The sequence below is a fragment of the Gopherus flavomarginatus genome, chromosome 21 (assembly GCF_025201925.1).
Source record: "Gopherus flavomarginatus isolate rGopFla2 chromosome 21, rGopFla2.mat.asm, whole genome shotgun sequence".
Taxonomy (NCBI): domain Eukaryota; kingdom Metazoa; phylum Chordata; order Testudines; family Testudinidae; genus Gopherus; species Gopherus flavomarginatus.
This window is the reverse complement of record NC_066637.1, coordinates 3,829,810-3,842,528: the sequence shown is the minus strand read 5'-3', so window position 1 is coordinate 3,842,528 and position 12,719 is coordinate 3,829,810. Positions and strand designations below refer to the sequence as shown.

At 44.3% G+C, this 12,719-nt stretch overlaps 1 protein-coding gene across 3 annotated transcripts in view; it reads left to right on the top strand.

Moving 5' to 3' along the window:
* The window catches only part of TP73 (tumor protein p73), a 72,141-nt gene continuing 59,422 nt past the window's right edge, over positions 1 to 12,719 (top strand). For 2 of the 3 annotated variants that reach the window (XM_050931689.1, XM_050931692.1), the window contains exons 1-2: positions 5,070 to 5,172; positions 12,586 to 12,681. In XM_050931689.1, coding sequence (XP_050787646.1) covers positions 5,162 to 5,172; positions 12,586 to 12,681 — 107 coding nt within the window. In that variant the 5' untranslated portion in view covers positions 5,070 to 5,161. Of the gene's footprint in view, positions 86 to 5,069; positions 5,173 to 12,585; positions 12,682 to 12,719 lie in introns of those variants that run through there. The other variant, XM_050931690.1, reaches the window with a different exon arrangement.

Sequence of the window (12,719 nt, the reverse complement as noted above, 5' to 3'; positions counted from 1 at the left end):
AAATAACGTAGATTCACAATACCAGGCCGCCCCTGTCTGCTGAAGACCTCCGGGGGAACTCAAAACTTTCAGGGCTACAGAGCAGGTAGGGGGCCTTTTTGTGTGTGTGTGTGTGTGTGTGATTTATTTAGCACAGTCTCTCTCTGGATTTCTCAGTATGGCATCTGGAGGATGATTTGTGGCTGCTTTGCTCCCTAGAGTAGTTATATGACATTAAACATCTTGGATACTTTGATCCAATGTGTCTTTGATCCAAAGTTAAGGCTCTGGTGGAGAAAAATAACAATAAAGACTCAGATAAAAATCCTGTGCTGTGGGTAGATAGATGCCTGGTGCCATGTCACCTACATGGTGACAGAGGGAAGTTGTGTCATGCCTGAGCAACAACAGTAGACTTCAGTGGAGTCACATTTATGCTCAGAGGTGGAATTTAGCTGCCAGACCTAAGGAAGGAGAGTTACTTTAATTTAGTTTGCTCTCCCATCACAAAACTCCTGGAGATTCATTCTCTTTCTGCTTCTCTATATACTAGTCTATCTTCCCATTTCACCTATCTAATCTCATTTGTGGATTCAACTGTGGTGGCTGTTTTCTGAATAATTTGGGCTACTTTAATTTCTTCTGTTCTCCCATCACAAGAGGAATAATTCTTCCTCTGTAGGAGGCATCATGGGTTAGCCAGTGCTCAGTGCCTGAAAGAGGAACATCATCTACTCCCTTATGATACTGCATGGCTGGCCTGTTTGACAATTGTTATAAATTGGACACAGCACAGGATCCATAAAGTACAGTATGTATCGTGCCTGTCTTAGGAGGTGGCCGTGGATGAGTAAAATCTGAGAACAGCACGCCAAGGAACAGCATTACCTCCGGCTGAGGAGACATCTAGAAAAAACATGAAAAAGGCCCTATGGTTCATGGTAGCTAGGCACACTGACAGGCAAATTGCTTCTGTCCTCCTGGGCACTAACAGAGAATTTGAGACCCAAGTGTGCTTTGGCGAAGCTTAGTATCTCTTGTCAATTCATACAAGCTCCATGTTCCAGATATGAATTGAATAGCATATGATTAGTTATAATAGTCATGAATTATCACCTGAGGATCTCAAAGCACTTTGCCAATGTTAATTCATTCTCTCAGCCACCCCTGGTTCAGGTGAGCATCATTGTTCCCATTTACAGATGGGGAGAGAGAGGTACAAAGAGATTCACATGACATCAAGGCCACACAGCGGGTCGGTGGGAGAGCTGGAAATAGAACCCAGGCGTCCGGACCGCAATCCTCTGTTCTAACCACTAGACAGACAGCACTCCCTTTTCAGAAACATGGCTGCCCAATGATCTCTTACTGGTTGCCCCAGTGGTGCTGATATACCTAGAGCATACAGCCTGTTTGTGCATCGGCATTTCCTCTCAGGGCATGCCTGAAGGCTGTTGGGCAATGGGAATTGAATGTACCCCCCTGTGGCTTCCACCTTGCACAGTCGTTTCCACCAGTGCACAACGGGTGTAGAATGTCACCGGATCAGAATGGTAGCATTTCGTATTCATTGTGCACTCACCTGGCACTGTTACAAATGACAGAGCAGGGTGGTGGAGAGCCAAGTCTCCGTGAGGTCTCAGCAGCATGCTGTTTTAGAATGCTGATAGCAGTGGAGTTTTCTCATTACACATAAAAAGCAAGTCTGTGTGGAACAAGGATATATGTGGTGGTAAAATGGAAGGTTCCCTTTGCACAGAAGGTTAATGGAGGAGTTAGAACACTACGTCAAATATCTCTGAGAGACACCTACTATGGCCTGGCCCTTGGGTAGCGTTGTAGTATGAACAGATGCCAGAATAACTCCATTGCTTTGGTATTAGATCTGAACCAGACCTAGATCCAAAATCATACCAACAGGAGAGAACATTATCCTTTACGTACTGTACATGGTTAAACAAAGGAATTGAACATTTTTAACAATAGCAACTACAAAAAGATGCTCAGCGATTATGCTGTTGGGTACAACACACAGGTTCTGCTAACAATAAGGTGCTGAAAATTAAGACTGCCTCTCCATCATGCTGGCAGAGGGAAGTGTGCACAGAGTATCAGCCCTAGTTCAGAACTGCATGGTTTCATTGGTTGAAGTCATCCTCTAAGTAAAATCTGTTTTTAAATTTGAATTAATCATGGCTGGGGCTTTGCAGTTTTTGCTGTTGTATTTTCCTGGGGTATCACTTCTTTCCCCTCCAAAGACATCAGTGACTCCGGTGGCATGTTGTTGATTCACATTCTTCAGGCTACACTGGCACATGAGAGGTCATTTCGGTGGAAAATATTAATCAGATTTACTTGGAATGTACAATACAACCAAAGTTACACCAGAGCAGGTTCTTCAAGGAGACTGTTTCTAAACATGGCTAAAGGACTTCTTTAGAAACCATTTGTGCACGCAATTCACATGGATGATAAATCCACAGAACAAATCAAGCCAATTGGAAAAAACCAAAGTCTTTCCACAAACGTTAAAGTCCAAAAGGCCAGTGCCTCCGCGTGAGAAGGGCAGCCCTGGGTATTTACCTGTCAGGGGACCATGTTGAAGTGAGAAACCCTAAAGCAAGATTTGCTTTTGCTCCATCTATTTCTAATCTTCTTGACTCTGGGAATTTCCTATAAGGCATTGACTAGCGTCAGAGGAAAGCAGCAGCAGCTGCAGGGGTGGGGTTAGTTTGAGAAGAGGAGTTCTGGTGTGGAAGCCTCCATTTTGAATGAAAACACAAGCACAAATGTGCCAGTAACCTTGGGTTAAAGCAGCCAAAGAACCCAAACATGCATGTTAAATTCTGTGCCCTTTTAAATGCCTGAGACAAATTTGCCATGTGCCCTGCTCTGCAGAATATCTCCCATCCCCCACAGTGTGCAGAGGGGACTCTGCAGCCAGCAATGTCCGTTCATCAGCCACAGTTAGCTGGTAGATAGTTAAGGACGTTCAAATCAGTTATATGTCTAGTAAAACTCTTCACTTTCCCTGCAATTTGCATGGTGCACAGACATGCAGAAGGCAAAGGATCCCCTGCTGCAGCATTCCCCGGGCAAAGATATGTTCGTTATTGGGCTTTCAAAGGCACAGTTTAGCTCTGGCTTTAAATTCCACCTAAATTCAGGGGTCTTCAGTTTGGTTTTTTTTTTGCCAGAGGGCTCTCCCTTGCAGAAAGCTTCCCGGTACTGGCCATCCAAACACCAGCCCTACCTAGAGACTTTATCCTTAGCTGACAAAGTAACTTCAGTGCTGCTAACAAGTGCTGGGCTGATGGCTTTGGTGATTTGGTCTATGGTGTTTAGTCATAGATCATGCACAGCAGGGGGCAGAGGTAATCTGAGGGTTCTTCTGCCGTGAAACCTCAGTCCTAATCAAGAGGGACAATGTTAAGGAACAAGAGAGGAGTTTAATCTCCAGGGCTTATTTGGTGTCTTTTGAGATTGTCAGCAAAGGGCCAGTTGCATGGTACTTTCCTGATGTGGACATTAACTGGACAGGGATGGACAAGGTAGCCCACCAGCCAGCCATCAAATGGTAACAATGTTTGGCCATTACTGCCCAGTGGACTCAACCCAGTGAATTAGGCATGAAAATCTCTACAGCCCATAATCAGTCCTCTGGCTTCATCTGACACCGAAAACTCCAGAGAGGATCAACCAGTGAATCTAGAGACCTGGTTTCAGTGAAATCCTAAATAAAACATGTAAATAGCGAGATGTCTATTGTCAATGAACACTAACCCGCCCCCCACCACTATATTACTACCCAGCCTCAGACTTAGCTGTGTTAACAGAGCCACTGATATCTGCTCCCTTCCCTATCATTGAGTATCAAGTGCATTATCATACTGCAGCAGTGTTTATACAGTGTCAGGAGAAAAAACACATCAACTTCATTATGTAATCCCAGGTATCGTGTGAACTAATGACTAGGGCACAGGACTGGGAGTCAGGATAATTGTGTTCTGTTTCTTGCTCTGACAATGACTGTGTGTGTAGCCTTGGTTTAGTCACTTCTTGCCTCACAGCTTCATCTGGGAAATGGGGATACTACTCCTTATTCCCCACCTCACAGTGCTGTAACCATAGCGGTCCAGAACAAAGGGAGGAAAATGACCTGTTAGATTATCTAGCCCATTCCTCTCTAGCAATACAGGATTATTCTCTAGGGCTCTTCTCAGTTCACTTTTAATTAACTTAAGTGATAGAGCATCCACAATTTGCATTGGGACACTTTCCTCTTCCAATGGATCTCACTGCAAGGCCATGTTTATATCTTGCTGTTACAGACATTCCCCCAAGCCTAAATAATTTTGTCATTAATTAGAAATAATGATGTAAAATCATATCTCATTTTACAGCAGCGTTTCTCATACTGGAGAGTCCTCACCCAAAAGGGGGTCACAACCCTATTGTAGGGGGGGTCATGGTATTGCCACCCTTACTTCTGCGCTCTTTTAGAGCTGGGAGGCTGGAGAGCAGCGAATGGACACCCAGCTCTGAAGGCAGCGCTGCCGCCAACAGCAGTGCAGAAGTAAGGGTGGCATGGTATGGGGAGTGGGGTCATCACTTTTTTGCGGGGAATCATCACATATTTTCAAAGGGGTCCCAACAAAAAAAGTTTGAGACCCCCTGTTTTAGAGGATGCTGTACTGCCATTAATATTGCTGAAGACTTCTGGAGTTACTAGCAGTTTGACAGCACTTTGCAGTTCTCTGCCTTTCATTCCAGGCTGTCAAAGTAGTATTATTACTACTCAGCCACACTCTCTCCTGGTTTCTACCACTTCCTTTACTGCAAATGAACTGGCAAATGCACCGACTAGTGTAGTAACAATATTAGTAGCCCAAGCCTCTATTTGTACCACAGAGTTTATACCACAGAGTTTTAGTGGGAGCTCTTAGCTGTAAAGAGACACTAGCCTGGCTTTGCAAACACAGATCAGGCTTCTGAACTCCAAAAACGCCCTTAAAATATTCAGATTTTTTTTCATCTGAAAATGACTCGAATCACGTGGTTAGAAACCGTGTCACCCATCATGACCACATTGTAGTGGGTGCTGGTGCTGTGCTCTCTCTGCTGAAAGAGAACGTGCAGCTCATACCTGAGATTGCTCATTCCTGGGACGGAGAAAGGCAGCATGGAGCCAGGGTAAGGTTGCTAACAAAAGCCTCACAGCAGCTCAGAATGGTTCTAAGCTTCCTCTTAAAGTTGCAGCCCATGTTCTTTTCTTGCACAACGTTTCTTTCTCTTATGAAAATGGAGCTGGGGGATATGGGACTTCAACAAATAGAATCCTACTGTGGCTAAATTCGTAGCAAAAGACTCCACTGTTGCTTTGGAAAAGCCCTCCGGATAATAATTTATGGACATTATATTCCACAGACAAGACACAAAGGTAATAGAACCCCGGGGTCTAGGATCAGCTGAAAGAGAATACTCGGGCTGCTTTCATTTTTAACTTACAATGTGATATTTTCAGTCATTTTTTTAATCCTTTAAATTTCAAGTTGACTCAGGGCACTCACAGAGAGAAAGGGGATGACCAGAGGAATCCCTGAGCCAGAAGGGGTACCTCTGTACTAAGAACAATAGCTCACTTGGTTAGAAAGCTGCTGCTTCCACATTCTGCAGTTTGAGATCGAAAAGCAGGGAGTTTTTAGGTTCTTAGTCCTAGATGGCAATACGAAGGTGCTGTAAGGTGGTAATACTGGCCTTCTGCCTGAAAGAGGTTACCCAAAGTTCCTGGAATGGGGATACAAATGGGGTCCAGTGTCCGTGGAGGAGAAAGGCAAGGAAGTGAAACTGAGTGATTCTGCAGCATGGCTCCATGCAGTGTAAGGCAGCAGAGAGTCCAAGATGGCTGCAGCCTGGTGGCTCCAGGAAATGCTGGCGTCTTTTTCATGGATTTAAGGGAAATTAATCCATGGGGCACAGTGATCAGTTCTGTGCTCCCTGAACATTTATGTCTGGATTTGGAAATGGCCATGAAAATATAGATTTACAGGGTGTGACATTGGATCACTACCCCCTGCTCACAGAATGAGAGAGACTTATCTTTGCCCACCGCGGGAAATCCTTCCAACTCCGCCAGCCGTTGGCAGCACGAGTGCTCTGCTCCAGGCTCTGCGAGCCCCACTCATTCCCACTGCAGGGTAGCAATTCGCATACACACCACCTTGTTACACTCAAGTGCCCAGTCCTTCATTTTCTGGACACCTGCAAGGCACTAGGGCGACCAGATAGCAAGTGTGAAAAATCGGGACAGGAGGTGGGAGGTAATAGGAGTCTATATAAGAAAAAGACCCAAAAATCAGGACTATCCCTATAAAATTGGGACATCTGGTCACCCTACAAGACACACAGATTCATCACCTCTTTGGAAGCAGTGCACCGCTGTCCACCAGCCTCCCCTCAGTTTAGTGCTCTCTTCAGCGCAAGGCACTGGGTTGTGTCCACAGTAAAACCAGACAGAAGTTTATTTAGCACAGCTTAAGATAAAGATCCAAAATGGATGCAAGTAAAAGGACTGGAACCACCAGGTTACAGTGTTACATAAAATATAAAATGCAGTCGAGAGCCTGTACTTATTAACCAAGTTCCTGTTCATTCTAATGAAGTATTTCTCATCCAATGGACAATCCTTACAGCACTAGTCCAGTCCAGAGAGGTGGGATCCACTTTTCATGGGATGCTCACGCTGGCAGAGCATCACCTCCATGACGAATAATGTCTTGTGCCCTTTCTTCTTCTTTCTTTTTCTTCTTCTATGCAGCCCCAGACTTTTTGTCTCTTTTCATAATCAGGGCCTTTCATTAACTTCAGCTCAGCTCTGAGGGCCCCTAGTCAGTGTCTTTTCTTGGGTTTTCTTTGTCTTCGTCAATGCTCAGGCTTGCATCTGGTCCAGGCTGTAAACTCAGGGCTGGGCTGAGTTGAAAGATATTGATTGTTCTCACTCATTGAGTCAGCTGAGACCCACCTTGCCTTTGGTGACAGGCATCATCTCCAACAATTTTGAAATATAATATTCTACACAGCTCTTAATATATTACCCATACAAACCTCTCACAGTAACCATGATGATTAGCTATTCTTAGCTTTTGCCAGAGAGCACACACCACTCTCACTTTGGTGAAGTCTCGAGGACCTGGTCAGACATCGGTGTAATAAGCCTGCCTGGACATGTCTGGGCAGGTTTAGGCATGCCTACCTCACATAGCGGCTCGTGGTGACTTGCAGCAAATCCAAGCCTGCTGTCAAAGGCTACCGTTGGAATCATGCCAGGCCCCACCAGAGCTGAGTCTTTCTACTCTCCAATCAGGATTGCCAGAGTTCTGGCAGCTGATGCCCTGGCTGACAATCAGGATTGCCAGAGTTCTGGCAGCTGATGCCCAACATGTAGTCAAAAGTGATCCAATGTTGAAACTAATAAGGAAGATCTCTTTGATGGATTGCCTACTTTCTAATAGCATCCCTTTGTCTGAAACCGTTGAGATTTGCCTCTATGCTCACAGATCTCTAGTTTGCACAGCAGGGCCTAATTTTTCACTGTAAGGTCTGTGAAAGCACATGGGAAAATCTAACTGTATGTGCACAATGAGAACTGCACACTCTGATACTTGTGCAGGTGTGTATTTATTTTGCATTCACAAATGTGCATTTTTATGTGCACATTTACCAGTCACTGCATGTGTGCACAGAATCTCCAGGTGAAGATTGAGCCCCTTGTTTGAAAATTTGGTACAAATTATCTAAGTATTTAATCAAGATCAGTTTAGATGTTTTTAATCTGCAGGCATTTTGGTGGGTGCTGGGTATTATGGACATGGGGAGTGAGGGAGTTACTTCAGACTGATCACCATATTTTGTTAAACTACAAAGAAAACCACAGTGTAAAATAAATCTTTACACTTAATTTCAGCTCCATTTTTTGGCCATACAATGAGACTGTTAGTGGTGTTAGGATAGTTTTTTCTCAACCCAGTAAACCCTGCTGTGTTTTGTCTGTTTTACCTCTGGGCATGTCTACATGGTGCTTTAATCCACACCAGAGGGGTGTAAATTTTTGTCCACACTAGCATGTCTCACACTAACTGGTCCACGTGAACCCTACGTGATTACATTAAAAGCACTAGGGACTTTTAGTGCATGCCAGTAGACTACACGTGGGCCTGTTAGTGTGTGACATGCTAGTGCAGACTAAAATTTACACTGGTGAGGACTAAAGCACTGTATCGACACGTCCTCTTTCTCTTCCTGAGCCATTACTTTATGCTTCCTTTCAGCCCTATAAACTGGTTGTCTTTCCTTTGCAGAAGGCTTTCGAATCCTCTGCTTTGGTAGAGAACTCTAGGGGCATATTGAGTCCATCACTTCCATGAGGGCAGCTGAAGGAAAATACCAGTGTGCCTCCTGGTTTCATTTTGTTCCCTTTTAAGATTGCTGACCTTGCAATGTTGCCTAGGAGTCTCCTACTTGGCACTAGTTTCCATGTAAGCCTCTAGGCTTTACACAAACTGATTCTGGGTCATGGTCCTTTCCTAAGCGGACACTAGTCCCACAGTAAGAACATGACTTCGACGATCCTTGCAGAGGATAGTGTGAGGCCGCTGGTAGTCACCTTCTGCTTTCTGGACACGCTGGAAAACATAGGGTTGATAAATACACCTGCCCGACACATCCCACAAATGGGCGGCTTAGAAGATGAGGTCCGTCAACAACAACCTGCAAGAAAATGTTCTTTGGAGAAGTGAGCAAGGTGCTCAGCCTGAGAATGGTTTTTGTTGTTATGGCACTGGGCTGGGATTCCAATGACAAGTCCTGGATCTTCCACAAACTTCCTGCGTGTGGCCCTGGGCAGGTCATGTGATCTCTCTGTGCATTAGCTCCCCATCTGTAAAGTAGAGATAAGAATACTCACACGGAGGTTATAACGTGATACATTTATTCATATTTGTGAGGTTCATAGGTGTTGGGTGGGAGAAGCATAGAAATACCTTGACAAATAAAACTCCAGACATCTGCATTCTGTCTTTACCACTCGCATATATTGTGAGTGTACTAGAGTTATTTTTTCTCTGTGCCTCAGTTTTCCCATCTGTATATTGGGCACAATAAACTTTACCTTCTTGACAGGAGAGTTATGAGGCTAAATTAATACTGGCAGAACACTTTGTAATCCCGAGTGAGTGGTGCTATAGAAGGATTAATATTAATGGAGAAAAGGTTTATAAAAGTGCTTTCTAAGAATGTTTTTATTATAGCTTATTGCTGTTGAACAGTGTCTAATAAAGAACAATACGTTCTGCTCCTGCTAGTTAAGGTTAATAACAATCTGATACAAGTTTGGAGATGTTCCTTTGAATGAGCACCTTAGTATTAGAATTGCAAGAGCATTTGGAGATCAAATTGCTTTTGATAATATTTTTGGCTTAACACGTGTTAACTTTTTTAGAGGGCTGCATGAGGACAGGACTGGCTTTCAAAGTGATATTAATATTCTCTTGTTACATTTGCTATGACTCATGGGTAGTAACTCCCATAGTCATATATACAAAATATTGTCTAATCTAAGGAGAGCTTTGTAAACTCTGGACTCCTGTGGTTACCCCCAAACCCAGATATGTGACGGTGGGGTCAGAGCCTATGTTCAAACCAGGGAGCCCAGATTCAAAGAGCTGTGATGTGAGATTGTGTCTGATTCCATTGTGTTTTATTGCACTTGCTGATCAGTGCAAAATTTCTTAATTAATGTTTGTTTGAATTTGAAAGGAAAATTTGAAGGCAATGACATTTGTGACTCAGACTGGATAAATAATAATTATGAGAAAAATGCAACAAATATTCAGTGAATATGTTTGCAAATGATATTCCCAACTGTAAGTGGTCTTTAATGGAAATGAGTAGTCAAATGGTTAGGGCTGAGGTGAATATTAGGAATCATTGTCTACAGAGCACACCATTGGCTAAAGAGGGCTGCCTGCAGCAACAGTTGACACTTTAATAAAGTTTATTGTAACCTTCTCAAATGGGAGTCACGGAGCCAGTATTTATTAGAGATGGGTTGGCTCCAAGCACCCACTGTACATCAGGCCCTTCCAAGTTTTCGGTATATTTAGAAGCACACTGAATGGGAATGACATCTCTGGAAATACAGACCAGCTGGGAAAGCCCCAGCAGCCAGAGGGCTGCCGAAGGAACATTTCCGCTGTTTCACTGCTTGCTCACTCTCTCTCTAAAACCGGAAGTTGATTTTGTGCTCATGAAAGGAGACAAACTGACAACCCGGGAGACTGGCGATCTCTTTCTCTAGAGATCAGGTATGGCATGGGCAGAGGTAGAGCAACCTCCCCGTCATATCTTCACCACAGAGCCTCAACCCTGCTCTGGACCAGCCATGGGTAAGGCAGTCAGGGTCTGACCCAGAGCCCATTGAGATCAGTGGGAGTTTTTCCATTGATTTCAGTTGACTTTGGATCAGGCCCTCAGTCTTGCTGGCTCATTCAGTCCTTGGCTTCTCTGTTGAGACTGTCAGTGAGGGAGCCAATTAGTGTCAATGATGATGACTTCACCGGGAACGCTACTATGGCCTCGGTTTATTTCCTACTGTAGGCCGCTGAAGGGCTAGCTGATGGTAACTAATTATATTAATTTCTAGTCGCAGCATAGGGCCCCCATGCATGGAATCTCTCATATAAACACTTTGGAGAGTCCCTGTCTGTAAATTACTGGCTGGGTTTTGTTATCATTTTCAAAACCAAAACCAGCAAAACACATTTGATTCATCAGTTAAGCTGAGCTTTTCAGAGTTGTTTGTTTGTTTCTTAAAGTGACAGTAAAATTGGTTTATATGGAATCATTGACACAGTTCATCCTTTCCTTTCTATTGCTGGTAATGGTCGATTCTGTTCTTCTCTGGTTCTTATGCTGTGCCTATCACTGGTATCTATGGGCTTTGGTATTCTACTGAGAGAAAGCAGGGCATTGCTGATTGCAACTCATTGTCCTAGTAGAGTGGAACCTGCCTAAAAATATACAATTATGGTACAACTCTTTGAGATCTGGCACATCTATATGACTGACCATGTGCGGCATTAGTTTAAAAACATGAAGATAGTTTCAAGCAGAGGTTTGAGAATAGCATATCATCAGCATGGTTTCACATTTCATGCCCTAATGCTATTTATTTTAGCTTTATCAGAAAGCCCCATTGAAGGGCATAGCTCCATGAATCAGCTTAGCTCCACTGAGTTCAGTGAAGCTATCTCGATTTACACTAGCTGAGGATCTAGCTCCAAGAAGAGAAAGAATTTCCTTTCCTTTAGAATTTCCAGCCCCTCGCTCCTGGGGGGGTTGAATGTCTTGGCTCTTTGAAATGACATCTAGATGAATGAAAGGTTCACAGACACAGAGCCAGATTTTGCTCTCAGACTTTACTAGCAGTCATTTAGGAGAGGGGATACCATCTTTCTCAGGTTGAGATGGAACACTGCATGCTGGGACCTGTAGTCTTTGCTCGCCATACTTCACTATTCCGCAGGAAGGTGGATGCAATCTCCTCTTTCCTGTGCAAACTGCCTCTGGATTATAGCAAGACAGCCCTCAGATGGGTAAAGTTTGGGTACCCCCATTGCAAGCAATTCATTATCTCCGGCCAGTGCTGTAGCCAAGTCCTGCTGCCTTGTACTCAAGTGCTAAATCATAACAAAGCAGCATTTCCTGTGACAGAGCCGCCTCAGGTCGGTACCACTGTGGAGTGCGTAGTGAAACCTTCCATTCACAAACCTCCTGGGAGTCTCACATGATCCTGCTGAATAAGGACCCAAAGGCTGGATGAAGTGACAGATTGCTTCTCCCTCCTCCCCCTGTCTCTTGGTGACCCATACTGAACAGGCCTGGGCTTGCAGGGCTTGGCGGTGCCAAACAAATGAGAAAGGCAGCTACTAATTCTTTCTTTCACACGCTGACGACCTCTAGAGGCCTGAGCTCTGCCAGATTTGGGACTAGATTACAATGCTGACAGGAGAGGAAGTGGCAACATTTCAGTGTAATGAGTCCTATGGAGCTCTGGTTTCAAGTGCGACGTCACTGGGGAGCTACATGCGAGCTCCCCGGGCGCGTCTGAGAGTGCTGTACTCCACCAGGGGCTGGGGCAGAGCAAAACTGGGAGCCAGTGAGAAAACCGAGGGGAGGAGATTTTTAGCAATGGGTTATATCCAGGGGGATCCTCCATTTCCCCCCCTAAAATTAGTGCCCACTGTTATCCACATGCTGTGATGCAATGGCTCAATATGGGACTTTCAATCTACTTTATCTTAAACTGAGTTTACTGAATCTTGATTTTATTATACATGAGATTCACTTTGCAGGCCCTGGAAATAAAGAAATGGAAAAGAACCATTTGATCGTCTATTCCACCCCCCTGCATACTCAGAGCACCTCCCTGTATATGCACTTTGTAAAGCACTTGGAGAACCTGTGTCTGAAAGGTGCTGTGTAAGTACAGGCTGTTATGATTATATGCATTGTGGAAACACTAATGATGCTGTTTTTCTTTGGGCTCAGAGTGATTTATCCTCTGTCAGACTCCTCCTCTGTGAAGATGTCCCAGTCTTCTCCAGCTGATGAAGGAACGACGTTTGAACATCTCTGGAGCACACTGTAAGTGCTACTTGACCGTTGTGCGAAAACTCATTCTG